At 41.5% G+C, this 20,673-nt stretch overlaps 1 protein-coding gene across 1 annotated transcript in view; it reads left to right on the top strand.

Moving 5' to 3' along the window:
* ube3c (ubiquitin protein ligase E3C) overlaps window positions 1-19,278 on the top strand; it is a 31,492-nt gene extending 12,214 nt beyond the window's left edge. The window contains exons 17-24 of the mRNA XM_015954632.3: window positions 1,850-1,947; window positions 2,031-2,163; window positions 2,765-3,012; window positions 10,852-11,064; window positions 16,162-16,350; window positions 16,425-16,491; window positions 16,577-16,707; window positions 18,901-19,278. Of these exons, the coding sequence (XP_015810118.1) occupies window positions 1,850-1,947; window positions 2,031-2,163; window positions 2,765-3,012; window positions 10,852-11,064; window positions 16,162-16,350; window positions 16,425-16,491; window positions 16,577-16,707; window positions 18,901-19,071 (1,250 nt within the window). The 3' untranslated portion in view covers window positions 19,072-19,278. The remainder of the gene's footprint in view (window positions 1-1,849; window positions 1,948-2,030; window positions 2,164-2,764; window positions 3,013-10,851; window positions 11,065-16,161; window positions 16,351-16,424; window positions 16,492-16,576; window positions 16,708-18,900) is intronic.
* The last annotated feature ends 1,395 nt before the right edge of the window (window positions 19,279-20,673 follow it).

The following is a 20,673-nucleotide window of genomic DNA, read 5'->3' as shown; positions in this document are numbered from 1 at the left end:
GCTGTTGGACAGATATGCCATTAATGGTTGGTTTGTAAACAGTCTTAATCACAGTGTTTAGCTGTTAGGAAGGATAATGTAGGGTGAGTGGGCTTCTGCTGTTAGAGCAGCTATTGCTAACAGTCTCAACGTGCCAACGCTGGTTTGTGACCAAAGCTATATGGAAAGTAAAATGGAAATTACACCTTGTAGCTGGACTGTTACCAATGGGAAAAAAAAGTAAATATCAAAATACGAATCAAGAAAATTACTTGACTGAGTTATTTTCAATGACTCTGCATGCTTTTTCAGATTTTCTCGAATTCAGAACCACATTTATCTTTGCTATCTTCAGTATGCTTTTCTATGTAACTCAGTAATGTTGTAATGGTCAGAACAGCTGGTACAACACGTCGAGCATAAGCACACCACCTTAAATCTGCATGTCCCAACCCACTTTAACGTCTGCAGTCTATAAACGTTAATAGCGGTAATACCAACTGTAGAACAATGCTATCCCGAGCTACAGCTAACGCTGGCTTGAGCTACTGCCAGTGCTAACCCAAACTTCTGCTAATGCTAGCCCGAGCTTCTGCCAACGCTAGCCTGAGCTTCTGCTAAAGCTAGCCCGAGCTTCTGCTAACTCTAGCACGAGCCACTAATGATTGAAACTCGAGCTACGGCTAACGTTCTTGTTGGATAAGAGGAAAACAACGAAGAAGAATGTTTAGGCACATTTGTAATTTTTTGGAATGTACATTTTTAGGGCTTCTGGTTCATTATGAGCCCAAACAAAGTTTCATAAGTTGCATAAAGGCTCAAATAACAGTTTTCTTTTCTTTTATTTTGTTAAAATGTAGTTCTAGAACCTGTTTTCTAAACCCCTTAAGCCCTAGGCCTATTTTGAAGCCTATTCCTCGAAAAATGGTAAAAATTGTATTTAATGGTAAAAATAGTTTAGATAGCCTTGTAGTGCTGGGTTTGCTAGGGCTTAGGCAAAATACATCGTGTACAGAGTGCAGAAGGCTGCTAGGTGGAGTATCTTAACTAGTAGATACACAACATAACAGTCAAAACATGCTAGGGCTCAACAGTTTTAGGGAAAAATTCAGTTTCAATTTCAATTTGATTCACAATTTTCTTTAAATCAAGCTTCAGCACATTTTTCACGATGTACTGTAACATTTACAAACATGACAGGAAATGACATCATACCATCAAAACATTAAAAGCTGCTTTTCTAATATTACATAGATGAAATTGAAAGTTAAGAATTGCTTTCAAGTGTATTATTTAAAAAAGAAACATGCATTAAAAGTTTCCCTAGCATTGTTTCACCAAGGTGGGTCCACCTTCACACCAATCGCCAAATGCCGACAGATTTTACTCGCGTTCTTTGATACCATACTATACCGTACTATAACTCCACAAAGGTTTGTGCCATCAGAAAATTTCAATATCCACATAGTGTTATTATGTAAATCCTTTTTGTTGCAGGAAACGAGCAAGTAAGATTAGAATAAGAATACCTTTATTTGGCCCTCAGTGGGGATATTGCAGACTCACTGTCTCACACTCAAGAACAGCGCAGAGTGAGGGACAGACAATTGCGACAGAGACAGACGACCACATTAATAAATAATATTGGCCACAGTAGTGCCACGAAAAGGAAAGCAAACTCGTAAAAATAACCAAATGTGCCACTATTCTGAAATTACAAACTCGATCAGAAATTGACAGATTGTTCATTCCTAAAATTTGTCTTCCATGAAGTATTTGGGAGAAACATTTAGTAAAAAATTGAGTGTATCTTGACAAGTGGAAAAGTTGTTTATAATCTTATTTAAAATCGGTTTATGTTTTACTGCAGTTGGTCTGGAGCCTCTGCAGCTATCCGTGTCCGAGGAGAGACATCTGGCCATCCTCACCGAGCTGCCTTTTGTTGTTCCTTTTGAGGAGAGGGTGAAGGTATCAGAACATGTTTCCTGTTCTACGTGTCTGAACTCTGAGGATCATTACTGACTGTCGCTGGGTTCACGTCCGCCCTCTAGATCTTCCAGAGGTTAATCTACGTCGACAAATATGACGTGCAAGGAGACGGGCCGTTCCCCGATGGCATCAATGTCACCATCCGACGCAACTACATCTACGAAGACGCCTACGATAAACTCTCTCCAGAAAACGGTACCAGCGGCGTCTTCGACTTTAGCAGCATCTCCTTACTTTGTGTTCTGTTTTGTTTGTGAAATCGGCCTACATTACATCCTGTTTGCGCTCACATGGTTCCAGTGAATGTTTCTGAATGTCTTATTATGTTCTATAAAGCCTCAGTAATGAAGATCCAGTTTCCAGTTTGCATTAAAGATGAAGAACGCCGCTCTCCTGGAACAGACTATTGGATTTCAGTAAAGCATAATTGTGATTCTGATTATTGTAATGGATCACATAAAAGCAGAATCAATTATTTTAAGTCACCTCTTTTGTGTTTGAATTTGAAAGGCTACTTCAGCGAGGGGGTGGGCAATCTGATTAAAAAGAGTAGTAGGAGACCTGGACTGAAGACATGATCTATATCATCTATGTGTCCATAAGTTATAGCCGCCTTGATTTATCTTTGTACCTTTATTATTCTGAAAGATGACCTGAAATTGATTCGAATGTTTGGCAAGTTAAGAAAGGGCTTCAATGAAAAGTGTGTTTTTTAGGGATTGTTTTGTTTTGCTTTAATATTAATGAATTTGTTTCTTGTTCCATCGGATATTTATTCTTTGTGTCCTTAAACCAGAGCCGGATCTTAAGAAAAAGATCAGAGTCCACCTTCTAAACGCCCACGGTCTGGACGAGGCAGGCATCGATGGTGGAGGCATCTTCCGCGAGTTCCTTAACGAGCTCCTCAAGTCGGGCTTCAATCCCAACCAGGGATTCTTCAAGACGACCAACGAGGGCTTGCTGTACCCCAACCCTGCTGCAGAGATGCTGGTGGGGGACTCTTTCACGAGACACTACTATTTCCTGGGCAGGATCCTTGGAAAGGTGAGCCTTTCAAAGTCAAATTTAATAAGATGTAAAGGCCTAGCCTTCCTTCCATGTCGGAGTTGAGAGCCAGACGCCTTTTAGAGTTTTTACAATACCAGTACATCAACATTACCTGGTTTTTGATCAATAATATTTTAAGACTAACGTGTTTTTTTTATAAGTAAACTGATCAAAAATGGCAAACTTTCTGTGCGACTGGTAAACTACAATTTATTTTTTATTTATTTTGTTTCCCTAACTAAAATGTACGGGAAACTACAATTTAACATCTTTGTACAATGAGTTGAAAACACAGAATTTAAATAATAAATAAAAAAAACAATAAGTTAGTATTTACCTTTTAGTGCAAAACAAACACAAACTGCATGAAGATCAAGTTTAAACTGCTATCGCTTCTTTGGTTAAAAAAAATGTCTGCTCTCTAAAATCCTGAAATATAAAACGTTTATGTCCCAAGGAATTAAATAAATAAACATACAGTAGAAATGAAAAATGAAACAAGTTAAAACTATGTACACTAAACTTTATTCTAGCAATTTTTCTTCAGAGAAAAGGAGCCTGATGTCACCACCGGTTAGAGATGGACCAGGCAGATATTTACCTTTTTTTTTTTTTTATTGGCATCGGTCGACAATTGTCCTCAGTAAAGGCAGGCACATCCTCGGGCAGCCTGGTGCCTGGTACATTTAATTTAAATGTATTTTTACATTCACTAGTAACATCTGCATAATAAGTACCCTAAATGAACTTTAAGATTTAACAGTTAGTTGAATTCAGAGTCAAAAACCGCATCAGCTTTGGAAATTTTGTGCATCAACTGATGTTATTAGTACCATTTTAGCATGTAAATAAGGTGGAAAATGTCTGGAAATTGGCAGCACATATCGGCCGTCGGCTGACTACATGTCGGTATCGACAATAGAAAAAAACAATATCGGTCGACCGCTACCTCCAATGTGCAGCAGAGGGAGAAGCTTGTGGACTCGGGTCTGATTTATTTTATTTGCAGTGGAGGACGGTGCATGCTTTGGCTATAAAATTTCTTGTATTTTCATATTTAGCGACACAAATCTTATCACAGATTTTTCATTTACTTTCACAAAAAGCAGCCAAACTTTTGATGTTTTCAATGGTTTCTTAGTTTGAGAATCTGAAGAAACGTTGTAAATGACACACAGCACTGTCCACCTGACGCATAACGTCGTTTAATGTCCACAAAGCGTAGTAAACAGTAATTAGTTGCCGCTAAAGTGGATGGGTGCTTTTCCGTCGTCTGCTAAGTGTCGCGTTTTGGAAGCGTCCCAGAAGTGTACGGAACTAGGTAGGCCTTACGAGGTAAGCTTCCAAAGCATCAAGCTCACCAGTTCAGATTGGGCCAGACAGGATGTCAAACACAAAAGCAGTGTAAAACATCCAGAAACTTTCAAAATAAAAGTCATGTGGAGTTTTCCAGTTGCTTAACTTGTAAGAAGTAGGTCATTATTTGTGACACCTCTATAGCTGAAGTAAACAGAACCAAATGGTTAAAGAGGTACTATGTTTCTGTACCCAGCCCTAACACACACACACACACACACACACACACACACACACACACACACACACACACACACACACACACACACACACACACACACACACAGTGCCTTTTGTTTCCATGATGGGTAATAATAGTAAAGTGTTCTTATATGAACACCGGCTGCATAAAAGCGTGTATTTATTTACTACAATGCTTAAAGAAACTTCTGTCCATTCTTTAAAAAGTAAAACGCTTTTGCACTCCCTTCAGTTCAGGATCATTTAAGTCATCTTCTCCGTATCTGTGAAGTTGCTATTTATTAGAGGCTAATGTTTCTAAATCATCCCTAATGCATGTGGTGGTGGTTGTTTATCAGGATGCTGCTATCATCTCCATCCAGAGAAGAGTTACCTCATGACAAGCAGGTCGCCTCTCAATTAGGACTTCCATTAGCGGATGATTCCTAGCTCTTGTTTGTGTAGCAGCTGCATTCGTGGGGCATTAAATCAGCAGGCCCACGAAGACAGGACATAAATAAGCCTTCAAAGCATGTGGTAATAGCATTTTGATCTGTTTTACAGTCAGGAACATCCAGGGCTCTTCTCTATTGCACAGCTCCAGAAAGCCTGGTCAGCTTCCTCCTTCTTCTTCTTCTCTGTATTCTGTGCAAGTGAGAAGTGATCAATCAGCAGCTACGATTCACCCATTCCTGCTTCTCCATAGCTAATGGTACAGGCAATTAGGCTGAGGGAAATTAATTAGAATTTGACTTTCAATTAACCCTACCTTAAGTTCTCCCTTCTCCATAAAAACAGACGTTTGAGTGGCCATTTGAGAGGCGTATTGATATTTGTTTAGTGCCGGTATTGCTCGGATAAAAGGCAAGAGTTTATATGGATCGAGATTGCATCACTGCTGCTGCAAGCGTGCGCGGTGCACACTCGCAGCTCAAAGGACACAGGAGATTAATATAGTTAATTAATGTCCGAGGTGTGCCATTGTTGTGGAGGTGATGTATTACAGCCAGGAGTGGCTTGTCTGAGGGGGTACTCACTGAAATGGGATTGAACATCAGAATAGAGGCCAGTCATCATCCCTCTTCCTTGCTTGTCCACCCCGCTGACAAGCCCAAAGATTTAAGCCACAAATGGGAAAACAGGTTGCTTTGCTTTTGTGGCTCGGCTTAAAGATTAAAACGGTTATTTTAATCAGGATTCTGAGGTTCATTTCATCTCATTATCACCAAACCTCCAGCCTCGTTAGCCATTTATAAAGCTTTCATCCTCCTCCGCCATCGGCCTCCTCTCAATGATCTTCCCCTTAGAGGTGCGAGAGTGTCGCCCCCCCCCTGATTGATAGAGATGCGTTTGGAAGGCATTATAATTTTATTGATTCTTAATGTTGTAAATTAAAGAATTTATTTGGCAGCCAACAGAATGCACCTGCAGTGCTGCTGGCATTTATTCCACCTGATGGTGCCGCGATCTGCTTTAATTGCGTTGCCACTGCACTCACTTATATTAAAAAGGCCTGGGCCATAACAATTAATTCTTTCCAACCCGAGTCATTTTGGCACAATTTCTGGCAATAAACACTCATAAATTAGGCGAGTGGCACTAGAAAAAATAAGGCTACAAGTTTTCTCCATATACTTATTGCTGCCTCTTCCCGGCACAAGTGTTATTGATAGGTTTCAAGGGGCCGCGCGGCACATATGGTCCAGAATGAATAGCGGCCACAAGAGTAATGCTAAGTGGATTAATTTGCATAAAAAATAGACAATGTTTGAAGTTGTGCAATTAACCTGTGTTTAGAAAATAGCTGCGATTTATGTGTTGGTGTATGTTTAAGATGCATGCATTATGGAAATCCTCTAGATTTATAATCCATTTAGCTGATGCGGTCAGGGTTTTTAGCGTTATCATTTATAAGGACCTGTATATTTTAATGTCTCCAATAGGCTCTTTTTTGGACCATTCCAGTACATTAGCTTAGGGTTTTATGAGTCACCTGCCCGGCTCTGGTTCTTAATTGCGTTTAAGGTCAAGGTGAGAGTCGGCATTTATAAAGTTTGAATGGAAAGAAGAAGAGGAGGTGTGCTTGAAGATGGATTGTGCTCTGTGTTTTGATATGCGTCACTCTGATGTTATGAGATTCACAGATATAAAACTTGATTCTGTCATGTGAAGCATAATGATGTGTTTTCTATTCAGATTCTTCTTTTTATTACGTATTCTTACTGGCATGATTTCTGCCGCTCAAGTGCTTCTGAGTAAAGGTTGTAAATGAAGACTTACCCAAGCTGCATCTGTGTTAATTTTAACTTTCACACATAAATCCACTTCAAAATGACCTTTAATATTAATTGTTAATTCGGTTGTTTTATTTACTGTTTAAAGCTGAGGTATGTAGTTTAAAAAATTCAAAGTAAGTTAAAATGACTTTAATCTGACAATCTTAGCCTGTTTTATGATATAAAATCTTTCGTAACTAAAGCCTAATTTATACTTCGTCGTCTGCATCGGGACGGAGTCACGCAACGCAATTATGCGTCAACGCAAGAGCCCTCTGTCGTTGTTGCAGATGGAGACATGCCCCAATTTTTAACTATCTGCCGAATGCAAGCTTGAGATTGGTCAGGACGTTGCTTCCAGTAAATTCTTCAACAGCTCTGTCTTTGCCGCTTCAAAAAGTAAAGAGATATTTAGCGGCAGACTCAGAACAGATTGAAGAACGCATCGCGGAAAAAGTCTGAAAATATGAAATATGCAGCAAGCGTTTTATTCATGGATGGAAAAGGTGAAAAACCTGAGTTTAGAGGTGCTGATCGTGCGGAGAGGAATGAGACAAATTTGTCTGTGTTAAAAAGTCTGAAATACATTAAAACAATGTAAACACTAGAGTAAGTACATTATCGCAGACTGGATATGTGTGTGACAGTGTGAGCGTCCTGTCACTGTTTCCCGATTGATCATGCGCCCTGGCTACTTGGCCAAGGGGAATTCCCTTTGGATGACTAGTTAGTGCGCATGACTCTCACCCGGGAGTCTGGAGATCGAATCCCGCCCTGGCCCTCCTCGTGACCTTGTGCGAGACTAGAGTTCTGTATCCACAAGAGGGAGCTGTCAACAAGAATGTGTGCCCCAGTTCCCAGCATGCCCTTAGCTTAGCTTAGCTTGAATGCTAACTCAACCTGCATTTCATTAGTGTCAGTCTGTAAACTTCAAGTTAACTGTGCAGGGGAGGGAAAGGAATGAAAATGGATTCATCTTTTGTGTGTTGGAGCTAAGTGATTGATGTAACGCTCAACTTTACGCTACATCGGACTGTTGTTTTAGCCTGTTGTAGCATTAGCAGGGGGTGCTAGCTAGGGCTGCAACAACGAATCGATAAATTCGATGAAAATCGATTACTAAAAGCGTTGGCAACGAATTGCGTCATCGATTCGTTGTGTCGCACAACTCTTCCAAAAGCGCCCCCCCCCCCCCCCCCCCCCTTCCTGCCCGCCGTTGCGCGCAGACCAGAGCAAGTCAGATCAGCGCGAGGGAGAGCCGGCAGATCAGCGCGAGGGAGAGCCGCAGATCAGCGCGAGGGAGAGCCGCAGATCAGCGCGAGGGAGAGCCGGCAGATCAGCGCGAGGGAGAGCCGCAGATCAGCGTGAGGGCGAGCCGGCAGACTTGCGCTGCTGCGAACCGGTTCCGCATTGTCGCGCAGCGATCCAGGCAGCTGCTTCCAGCTCACGGTCCATTCTCAAAGTGGCGCAACCAAAAAACTATAATTAGCACACGATCGTTCATGTCCGCACATGTTCTCTATTTTCTGTCTTATTTGTGCCTGAAGCTCGCTACTGTGGAGCTCATCACCTCTGCTGTGGTGATGTCACCTCACGCAGCATCGAAAACGCGCTCTGCGCTTTTCGGTCAGGAGATCCCTTTGATCTGCTCAAAAGTAACTGATGAGGTGAAAAGGTAAGAATCCAGGCAACAGATTTTCTGGAGAATTATGAGGAGATGCAGGAAGATGAGAGACAGACAGGACAGGAAAATAGTTAAATAAAAACAAGAAAACAAAACAAAGTGTTGAAAAGTCAAATGTAGGTAGATTTATCTCCACGACACGTTTTTACCAGTAAAAAACAATAAGTTATACACATGTCATATTTATACATCTGATACAATTCAGATCACCTTCAAAACTCAGTCACACACCCAGGGCCGTTTCAAGACATTTTGGGGGCCAAGGCAAAATGCCCCCCCCCCCCCCCCCCCCATAACTGGGCTCCCCAGAAGCCTCTGTGTAATTCATGCCCTCTCCAGTAGTGTTAGTTATATGGTGTTTATAAAAGCCCCTCAGACATTACTGACATGTTCTAATATTATCAGATGAAAAACTAAATTATCAGACATGCTGTCTCATCTGCTGCTTTTCTAAACCTGCTAAAAGTAACAAAACCATTTGAAAGCCACTATTTGTGGATTCTCTGAAAGTTTCCATGGAGTGTGTGACAACTTATTTTTTCATTGATCCTATCGTCTAATCTCACAGCTGAAACAAGCATCCTTAATCATCTGTGCACAGGAAGCTTACCGATGCTGTAGTAAAACAAAAGGTATAATAATTTATTATTAATAAAACCTTGTTGCAGCACTAAAGCAGAAAAATTAGATTTTGCATTAAATATGCAAAATATTTACATATGAATTGTTTTAGAGCCCTTTAATTGGCAGAATCTGATATTAATTTAGTTCTTACAAAAAATGGGTCCCAACATGGTTTGTGTGGCGTTGCCATAGTGTGACGTCATAGGCACAGATCCCCTGTCCTCTTGTTTGGAAATGGAAATATGGTCACCCTACATTAAACAAACTGTCCACCCGGGCTTTTGCGCTGCACAGAGACGCTTCGCTGCCTACGACTGAATGTCAGTTGAGAGTCAGTCTCATGCAGACTGACCAATGAAGAGAGGGCCTCAAGTTAAGACCCTCTCCTCATTGGTCAGTCCACACGAGGTGAGTCAAAGGTTACTCTGGGCGGGTTACGTGTTGTCAGGCATTCAAGTATTGAGTATATTTACTGCATATCACAGTAAAATATTCTGTATGTGACCACATTATGGTGATCCTTGGGTCGTGATGATGGAGCCCTTGAATATTGTTGCCCAGGGTACAACAAAGTGTTAATCTGGCCCTGGTTCCGCCGTCACATTCCCGCAGAAACTGGTTGATCACACCGGGGCCAGACTACTAGCATGTGGTTTTACAACCACAATGTCCTCAGAAGCAAAAACGCTTTTAAAAGGGAGGGAGGAGTCCTAACTGTTGCTGCAGGCGTGTTGTGTGAGAGTGCAGTTATATACTGGTTAATATATTTTTGGGTTCAGTTGCTTTCATGTGGCCTAATGTGAGTCTATTTGGGATCATTGGAATGATCAGCAGCATTTCTTGATGTGACTTTATGGCAGTTGCCCAGGGCATCATCGCAAGGAGGATGGCATTCATTTACTTTTGTTTTATTTGGTATTTTTTCAGTCAGTTTTGGAAATAGTGATCAATTTTGATTAATTCACAGCCTATGTTTAATTACATTTAAAATAAATGTTAACAGATGAGATCAAACAAAACAGATGAGAATTGCCCTTAAGCTGTTTAACTTGGACCAAGCATTTTAGGTCACAGATAGATGTAGCTTAGGGTCTCTGTCTATACACCTTATAAGACAATTTAGGTGATGGCATGTTGTTTTTCTGCTATTGAAGTGTTTTCTAATAATGTTGTGTTAAATAAAGTGAAGGAAGGAGAGAAATAACGTTTCCCTAGCAGTTTTTAAAAATTTCCCCATGTAATCCGATTAATCGATTAATCGTGTCGAGACCCCATCCGATTAATCGATTATCCAAATAATCGTTTGTTGCAGCCCTAGTGCTAGCATCCCAAATGCAAGATCCCTGCTGGTTTTAGATGTTTTCCTGCTTGAACACTTCAGATCTGATTAAAATGTGTGATTAGCAGCTCCTGCAGAACCCGATAAAGGGTGATTAGATAATTCGGCGGTTAGAATCTAGTGTGTCTGAGCAGGAACATACCAAAAACAATACCTGTCCTGTTAATTTTTCTGTGGATGCGCGGTATGAGGCGTTGCTTTCAGCTCCATCCTAAAAGTGAGGGGCAGCAGAGACGGGAACACTAACCGTTCAAATTTCAAAATCTCCTCTTCCTCTCCTTGATGACATCACGCTACGGACCCCAGCTTTAATATTTGTTGTTTTCATATTTTTAAATGGAGGATCATGTGAGTAAGATGTCCATTTATATCCACAGGCACTGTATGAAAACATGCTGGTGGAGATGCCTTTTGCCAGTTTCTTCCTGTCCAAACTTCTGGGAACCAGCGCTGATGTGGACATCCACCACCTGGCGTCTTTGGACCCCGAGATGTACCGAAACCTCCTCTTCCTCAAGAGCTACGAGGGCGACGTGGAGGAGCTGGGCCTGAACTTTACCGTGGTCAACAACGATCTGGGAGAAGCTCAGGTGACTGGAGTTTATTTTTCAGCTCAGTTTCTGAACCAGGCTGTCTGAAGCCTACCCCTCCTCCTGTTTGGTTTCTCCGTGGGGCGTTAATAATTCATTTCCCTCCTGATGCACCACTTTTCAGCGCTGGCGGAGATAAAGCACGTCGCTTCTGTCACTCTGCAGTGCAGGGGACGCAGCTTTTCTGTTGACCGTTCCACCTGCTTTTCCTCCCACAAATGATCTCGTAACACGCCTGACAGGAGCCCCCTCCACACACACACACACACACACACACACACTCTTCAACGCTCAGTGCTGAAAAGATGACCCACCACTACCGCTCTAAGTCAGAAACCCACCGTCGTCAGCGAGCTCCTGTTTACTCAGGGCCTGAACGCTTCTTATTAGCTCTTCTCAAACAACACCTGAAACGGCAGAGCTACAATGCGGCCCCTCATGGTCGCAAATAGGGGTCTTGCAAACACGATAGGGAAAACAATTTGTGAAAGATTAGGCACACACCCGGGAGCTGTCTGCCCTGCATTTGCCCTTGTGAGATAGCCAAAGCAAGCGAGATAACCACAGTAATTCTCTTACATTAGCAAATAATCAGGATCTGCTGTGAAGGAGAAAAGGGGCAGAAAACGGTTCCTGAGTGGGAAAGGATAGAATACCTTACATTATAGTCCAGTCTGAATGCTTTGGTAAAGCCTGGTTTTGTAAGGATGTTGTCATTAATGCATAAAAGTTGTAGTTTTTGCTGTTTTTTAGAAAGTTGTACGATTTTTGAAGCAGAGTATCAGTCAGATGAAGTTAGGATAGTTAATTTAGAAAATAAGCAGCCACACAAATCCACAAAACTGTTGCTTTTTATTTACAAAATACACAACACCTTACTGATTATAGTGTAGTCTGGGAAGGTGAAATCTACACACAGACTAGTAAGTTGTCAGAAACAGTTGTTGAATCAGAAAACCTTTCTGCCTGATATTCTCTATTTTCTCCTTTTGTCCTAAAATGGTATTTTGAGAATATTCATTTAAAAACGGCTAGATTATCTTTTTCCTTTTTTTATTTAACAACGAAAACATCTGAATTTGAGGGTTTCTCTTGTTTTTAGATCACATGTTCAATTAAATTCATCTCATTACTTCACCACACTAATGTGCTGATTTTAGCAGCAGTCTAGAGGATCAGGGTATCCGCGGGTCCTTAAAAAGTCTTAAATTAGCTTTTCCAAATTAAAGGCCTTAAAAATCCTTAAAAATGACAAATAATCCTTAAATACAGTTTCCAAAGGTCTTAAATTATCAAAGACCCAATAAACAAGACTCTTTTATTTCAATAAAATTTTTGTGAATTTCTAGTTTGTGTTCAGTATTTTTTGTGTACGATGTTGGCGTAAGCGGAACCGTACACATTCAGTTTGTTGTTAAAGGGGGCTATTTTTAGATGAGCACATTAGCTGGTTAAGATAGTGGGAGCTTGCGCCATGGGGAAGTGCAAGTTTAATGGTAACTAGATGGCTAATCCCACGTTCGCAACGTGGTTAGCACAGTTTCCAGGCAATAGCTGGAAATTATAGCTTAAATTTAATAGATAAAATAGCTTAAATTTGGTCAGAGTGGCCTTAAAAAGGTCTTAAAAAGTCTTAAATTTGGCTCTCTTAAACCTGCAGATACCCTGAGGATGCCTTTTACGGGGTGTAGCGTAATGGTTGTTGGCTCTTTTATGAAAGATAAACCATTCTACATAATAATCTGGAATATTAATTTTTACAAATTAATAACCAAATGTTATAGAGATAAGAAGACTCAAAGGTTGTTTTCATCGATAAACTGACGATCATATCCGTTTGTCTGTGTTTCAGTTCAATGAAAAGGCAAGTTTAAATTTTAAGAGTTTTAATTCTTCAATTTAAACTAACGATTTGAATTGACAATCATAGGAAAAACAATCAACATTGGCAACCTTGTTGGACAGTCTTTAACAGTTGATATTTTAAGCTTGCACAAATAGACCTTGTGTTGGATGTGCTAAAATTGAGGATGATGGAATTATGAATGCGTGCATGCAGGTGTCTGAGACTGCTTCAGGGAGAGAGAATATGAACTGAGTGAAAGATGATGTTTTGCAATTAAACTTTAGTTCTTATTAGAAAAACAGCATCAGAACGCTATCTATTGTGTTCTGCCTCACCGTACTTAGGACCCCCGTTTAGATCCGGACCTCGGAGTATGTGTTATCCAGGTCACACCTTGGCTGGCAGAGAAGACAAAGGTATGCAACGGTCCAGTCCCGGGTTGACCTCGGTACACATTGCTGAAGCGTTTCGGCAGATGCCCTTTCTCAAGTTTAAATTAACTCAGAAATCAAAAGACTCTGGGACGAGTCTGCGTTAGCGGGTTGCATTTCAGTTATTCTGTCTAGCGTGACAGAAATAGCGTGGGGGAAGAAAAGAAGCCGGCAGGCTTCTTTCCCCGTGGCGTTCATTCCGCACTTCCGCTCTCTTTCGTTCTCACTCTCGTTCTCACTCATTACCAAAACCACTTCTCTTCCCAAAGCAAACTTGTGCGTCAGAGCAAATGTGTTTTGAAGTTACTGTGGAGTCGGACCTGAATGAGCAGGTGTGAAGGTCATCGCTAAACATCTTCGAAAACATTATTTAATTAAGTGTACTGATTCATTATAGTTCATTATGATTACCCAAAGCATAATAATCATTCATTTGATTAAAATATATTTATAATGAGCAAAGTGATCAAATGATTATTTAACATTAATAATGAAGAAAGTTTAAGACTCTGTTTTATTATGACTAGACTGTGGGTTGAAGTCCTCCTTCTGGATGGCAGATGTTCGGATGTTGTGGAGTCCTTCAGACTTGCTGGAGGCTTAGGTCTTAATCTGTGGGTGAAGGTGCTGCGTGACCCAGCTCTGACCCAGCCGGGCAAATACGACCTTTGGCACAGAAACCCATACTTCCTCACGTTACAGGGGGAAACACATTTTGATGCAACACCGACTTGAAAATCTGTGATTTCCATTCCTTCATAAAATATCATGAGACACATTTTATTACGATGTGTATTTTCCCTGGCGATGGGGGCAGTACATACCTAAATCATTGGAAGCAAGCAGTATTTTGTGTTTGAGTAAGACCTTACCAACAGATTAGCCTGGCCAGCCATACCAACACTTCCTTATGGGACGCAAAGGGACTGGTAACGCTCCCATTCAAATAACCCCACCCCTTCAGAATTCTAACTGAGCAAATCCGCGCTGAGCAGTGTTCGTCACACCGCGATGCTCAGTTTCACATAAACAATGAAGACGGCGTCTGAAGCGGAGTTCGCTGCTGCTCTTTCCTCTGTTCTAAATGACTTGGACATGTCTTTAAAACCACAAACAGGTTAAAGCGCTAAAGCATTTCTTCTAAATAAAGTTCTAAAGTAAATGCATTTTGTCCTCACGGGCTCCTGTAGAAGAAACATTACATCTAAAATGGCATCACCCAGAGACTTAGACCCACTCTCATGTATTTTAGACCTGATTTTTATAGTTATGTTACAAAGCCACAATAACTGGGCATCATTTAATTCATATTCATCAACATTTAGATGGATTTTTCCAGAGATTCATGGTAAAAACTACACATTGTCTCTTAAAGGATCTTAGTAACGACTAATCCTGCTACTGGCTGTTTCTTAGTACCTAAATACGCAAATACATTTGTGACAAGTACAGCAAAAAGTCTGTTCTATTGAGTACGGGATAGTGCTGGGCGACACGGCCTAAAATCAGTATCACGATATATTGAGGATTTCACCTCGATAACGATAAATGGACGATGACTACAGGTATGCGCAGAAACAAAAGTTGTCCACTAGATGGAGCTGTCACATGTGTTACGTTGAGTCCCATTTTTAGGTGACTCAAGGTTACAGCTTCTTAAAGCGACATGAATGTTGCCAACCTACACACACCTTTTTTTTATTATCAAATTTATTGGCATGAGAATAATTATCCCGATAAGTGTGAGAAATTTCGATGATAAATTTTCGATTTCTTGCCCAGCCCTTGTACGGGAGAACGAGGACGGTGTCTGGAACAGAACCGTTCTCCGTTACGTCATGGCAACGAGCATGATTTTAAGCTACAGTTAAAAAATGACCTGAAATAAAGATAATGGGTTTTATTTTGATAGTGGGTTAGCAAATTAGCATTTTGCGGTATCTTGAAGAGTCAAAGAAAAAAAAAACACACAGCAAGTTTTACAGGTTACACATGATGATCTACAACAACAGACAACTTTATATTTATTTATTTACACTTAATTCTCTGCATTTTTACGAGCTGTCTCCTCTGCTATTTTCCATTCGGGGTTTAACAGTTTTTGATGCTATGCTAATTATGGGATAGCTTTATGTCTGCAGATAAAATGGGCGGAGCAAGAAAACATCTGGGAACTTTGGGCGTACTTGCCATGATACCTACTTAGGATTGGAACAGTACTTCTTCCAACGTTGATGCAGTTTCACAAGTTTCACAAGCGACTACTCAAGTTCAGACAAGTACCCCTATTGATCAATGAGCACACGTTTCCCAGAATGCAGTTGGGCAAGCAGCGGCTCCGTGAGGCCACACCTTTTCAGTCCCTCTGCTCTTTTACCTTCTTTAATCTTAAAGAGTGAAATATGTCTTGATGGATCCAAAGATAATAGATTATTGTTGCAAGTAAATCTTGAATTCTTCTGAATACAAGATTATTTTGTGGCCAAATGCAGATTAGGTGCAGCGAGAAAAGACAAGCATTTATATCTTGTCCTCCTCAGCCAGCTTTATGAACAGAGATGAGCACACCTTATCAAGTCCTAGCTGCACCTAAGCTAATGAAGAGAACCTCGAGCCAAATGAAATTGGAGCAGATGTTCAGCGGTGAGGCTATTTTTAGTAACAGTAAAAAGCTGTGCGTGCCTTTTAATCAGGAGAACACAACTGAAAAGCATTTTAATGGCTGTTCTCTGGTTTTATGAAACCCACCAGGTGTTGGTTGGTTCATCGGGCTCCTGAATACAAAGTAAAAAATTCATTTTTTTCCTTTTTCAAATTTAGGTGGTTGAGCTGAAACCAGGAGGTAAAGATATCCCCGTGACGACAGCGAATCGGATCGCTTACATTCACTTAGTGGCGGATTACAGGCTGAACAAGCAGATCAGGCCTCACTGTCTGGCCTTCAGACAGGGCCTCGCCAACGTGGTCAACCTGGAGTGGCTGCGTATGTTCGACCAGCAGGAGATACAGGTAACGTCCAGGTGACTTTAAACAGCTGTTATCTTTTAAAAAGCGAGTAAACATAACTTTCTAAGTCCTAATAGGTGCTGATATCTGGAGCACATGTGCCAATTTGTCTTGATGACCTTAAAAACTTCACAAACTACTCAGGTGGGTGCAAGAATGTCCCGATTGTTTGTGAACCATCGGTACGTGTGCTGTTTAACTAAAGCTGCTCTACAATACCCTGTTTTAGGAGGGTACTCTGCCAATCACCCGGTTATCCAGACCTTCTGGGAGGTGGTGGAAGGATTCACAGACGAAGAGAAGCGCAAGCTGCTGAAGTTCGTCACCAGCTGCTCCCGACCTCCGCTGCTGGGATTTAAGGTGAACATTCCTCCTGAGTTGGCAGTGTTTCCACAGTTTTCCCAGACTCTGCTCTTAACGAGCGTCTAATGAAAACGCCTCGACTGATAAGAGCCCTCGGAATTATCGTTTTCAAATTAAGTTGATTCAGAAGGACGTTGGTGTGAACTCTTATCTCAACGTTCACTATTGTTTTACAGTTCATGACCTTCCTCAGTCTGTCTGCAGCTCTCGGTGTGTGTGTGTGTGTGTGTGTGTGTGTGTGTGTGTGTGTGTGTGTGTGTGTGTGTGTGTGTGTGTGTGTGTGTGTGTGTGTGTGTGTGTGTGTGTGTGTGTGTGTGTGTGTGTGGGTTTAACTGGAGGCTTCGGCTGGACAAATATTGTCATTCAGAACTCTGCAGAAGGCTGAACTTTTCACCTTTTCTTTCTTTTGTGTCACATGGCAGATTGCAGCCATATCTCAGGAGATGAATACGACAGGAAACGACGGCCACGATTATTTTAAGCGTGATGGTTGAAAAAAAAAAAGGAAATCCCTGAAATAACGTCCTAATTAGAAGCTATTTCACATTTTCATCCACTTGATTTGTGGGACACTTAAAGGAGTCTGAGAGAAATAGTGGCAAGTGTTGCTCGGGGCCGTTAAGAAGTTTTTATGCTGCACTTTGTCTGACCAGAAGCTGTAATCATGATATGATTGTTTAAGTATTCTTCTTACTGTCATTGTCCAGGAAGAAGTTATGGCTGCTCTAAAGTAATAAGTGAACAACTCTCCCAAAAAATCCTCCTGCAGTATTTCCTCTCAGGCTTTAAATAATCCCCTCCTTTTGGATTTAATCAATCTGACTTTGGCCGGTGTGCAGCTACGCCACCCCCCCACCCCCCACCACCACACACACACACACCACCCCACACAGATGCCTCTCTGGGACTTAAAGGGTGGTAATTTGTGAGGGAGTGGCCCCTAACCCGGCCCTCGTCTCGAGCCAGCGAAGCCTTAATTAGCTGTCGTGAAACGGCCCAGGATTCATTAGAGGAGAAATAGCTCTGTCAGAAGAAGCCATTTGAAAAAGATGATGGAAGCCGTCTTTTTCTCTTTTTTTTTTTTTAATGATAGCAGCCGTAATGATACTTTCTCAATAAGCAACGATAGTTTAATACGGTAATTGTCAGAAAAATGGGGTCATTACGGCCGAGCCCCCGAAGAGCCATTTAATTGCGTAAGTATTGCCAAAGAGACATATAGACTAACATTAAACAGCGGGATGAAATCAGGGTGGAGTAGCTCGTTGGTGATGGAAACGGTCAGTGTCGCAGTTTGCGGACGAGGTGGCCTCATCAACCGCAAAGTTTGATTTAAAAAGAAATGCCAGATAGACAACATGAAACGACGATCCATACGGCGTCTCATCCAAGGGTCAAACTGTGGGCCCATCTCCTCCTCAGTACCTTTCAAACGCTAAGCAGATTTCCTAAATTTATCCTTCCAAAGTGTTAGCTTTGCTCTTTTAACATTCATCCCCTTGTGGAAGCTGACGTTTATGACTTCACCTGGATTGGTTTGGAAATTGGGATCATTCCTGGCATCGTTGTCTGGCTTTAAACACCTCAAGAGTTTTAGGTCTGTGATCTGTCAGCTGCTAATAAACCAATACCAAAGTGCCTTTGCACCCAAAAGGGTCGCTCTATGGAAAACAGACTTCCCAGGCTTCCTTTTTAAAAACCATAAATATTCCTGTTCAGGATTTTTGACCCTTAATGATTACTGTAGAAATTCACATAGATAAGATGTTGCCTCTGGATCAATAAATGTACCTGTTCTGGGACTTGCCCGGTGACATTCTGTAACTATGACATAGAGAGCCTAAGTCACGCCCATCTATTTCCGGATCATGGGTCCCCAGAAGAATGAAAAAAATGAATGCAAGTCAATGGGGCAAAAAACGCCATTTTCTTTGTTTTGAAAAATAACACACAACAAAAAAATCAACACGATTAACCTTGTTTGTTTCATTTTAGTGAAGAAACGGGTGGCCAAGCTGGACTTTAGGGTCAGATTTGTGTAGAGAAGTCCTGCCTGGCAGTGGTGCCCCTAGAAAATTTTCACAGAGGGGGCTTGGCCCCCCCCCCCCCGGCCACCCCTTGGGGGCACCACTGCTGCCCAATAGCTTAAGAACTGTGATTCATTCATTAACACCTCACGTTTGCTCACAGGAGCTTTACCCGGCCTTCTGCATTCACAACGGTGGCACCGATCTGGACCGCCTGCCCACCGCCAGCACCTGCATGAACCTGCTCAAGCTTCCTGAGTTCTGTGACCAGCAGCTGATGAGGAACAAGCTGCTGTACGCCATCGAGTCGTCGGCGGGTTTTGAGCTGAGCTGAGCTGAACGAGGGCTTCTACACACTCGATGCTGCTGCGATGATTCTGGACTCAAAGAGGGGAGATAATGCAAATAATGCACTGACTGATTTCTTGTGTGTGTCTCTGTGTGTGTGTATGCGTGCCAAGTAGGTGGTGAATAAACTCAAACCCAGGAAGCACGCGTAACAGTGAGAATTAGTTTGAGTTGTATTCTTTCAGTTTTAATCCTTGTAACTTTTTATTAGTAAAATTGAATTTTTAATAGTTTAATCGAACAGAAGAAGTATTAGACTCTGAATGAAAACGAGGGTAGAAGCCGGCGTTCACCATTAATGAACAGTTGTTTTGTCACCAAAGATAAACTGTAAGTAAAAGGCAATACTGCAGAAAGAGGGACGACATGTCAGGCTCTAAAGCCTCCTGATGCTAGAGAAGCCTTTTTATGAATCTGTTACGTGTTTTCATGTAGACGTCTTCAAAATTGCCCATTTTTGAGTTTCCTCAGACCAGTAATTACTTCACTTGATTGTCACACCGCAAGTGTGCGCACAGGTCTGATATGGAGAGCAGATGGCCGGATTAAATCAGAGTGAAACGGACGGTATGATTGTGGTTTTGTGAATATGTATATGTGTTAAACTTCTCTTGTACTATTCATGTATTTTACTTGTACAGGCTTGTTTCTCTTTTCAGTGTATCAGACGGAAGTGTGCTGTTTCTGCCCTCTCACTAAAGGAGAACTATCTCTTACCTGATCAGTACATGAAGTTGGAAACAGCCCACAGATGAATAAACCCACTTTCCCTTTTTTTAATTTGCATTTTCCTTCCATTAGCCTCCGGGTTGTCTTGTTACTTGTAATTGACTGTAATGACCGAGACATAAAACAGTGCTTTGTGGGGGAAAATCTTCGCTCGAGTTTTACGGCCTCTGACATATAATTAAAGAAACATCCAGTTAAGAAACACTGAGCAGAACTGTTCTGGCCTTGAGATGCATTATCGGGTTGAGCACAAATTAAGACTGTGTGCGTTTGTCATAAATCCGCCTGCCCTCTGATGCTGCAGGAAGATTTCCATCCCTCTTTGGACCCGGTCCATCTCTCCGTCCTCTCTGCTGGGCTGCAACGACCAGCCTCGCTCGGCTCGTGTCGCCGCCCGAACCCTACGCCTCAGCTGGGCCAGAGAACCCATAGTGGTAATTGGGTCTTAAAAACCAGACTTGTCATTGAAATGAGGGATTCATCTCAATTATGATTAGATTTATTTAAGACTATTACCATGTGATGGATTGTAACTGACAACGTTAATGCGGCATGCTTTGAATCTTCTCCTTTAGCGCGCTCAAAGGTGTTTTAGAGGATAAGCTGAAGCTTTTATTTTTGTTTGTTTGTTTTTTGCAGAAAGAGGAAACATAAGTACGCACTTAAGAGTAATTAAAAACTGTTGCCTGCTCTGGAAATTATTATATCCAAAAATTTCACCTGCATATTTAGCATAAATGATCGATGCAGTTTTTGATTAGTTTGGTCATCAGAACTAAAATGCCTCTCACCAAACTGGTGCAATAGCAAAAAATAATAAAAATATGGCTGAAGATTTCGGAACACTTATGTTCTAGTT

The sequence above is a fragment of the Nothobranchius furzeri genome, chromosome 7 (genome assembly GCF_043380555.1).
Source record: "Nothobranchius furzeri strain GRZ-AD chromosome 7, NfurGRZ-RIMD1, whole genome shotgun sequence".
NCBI classification, from domain to species: Eukaryota; Metazoa; Chordata; class Actinopteri; order Cyprinodontiformes; family Nothobranchiidae; genus Nothobranchius; species Nothobranchius furzeri.
Note: the sequence above shows the minus strand (reverse complement) of the source record. Positions and strands in the feature narration are given on the sequence as shown.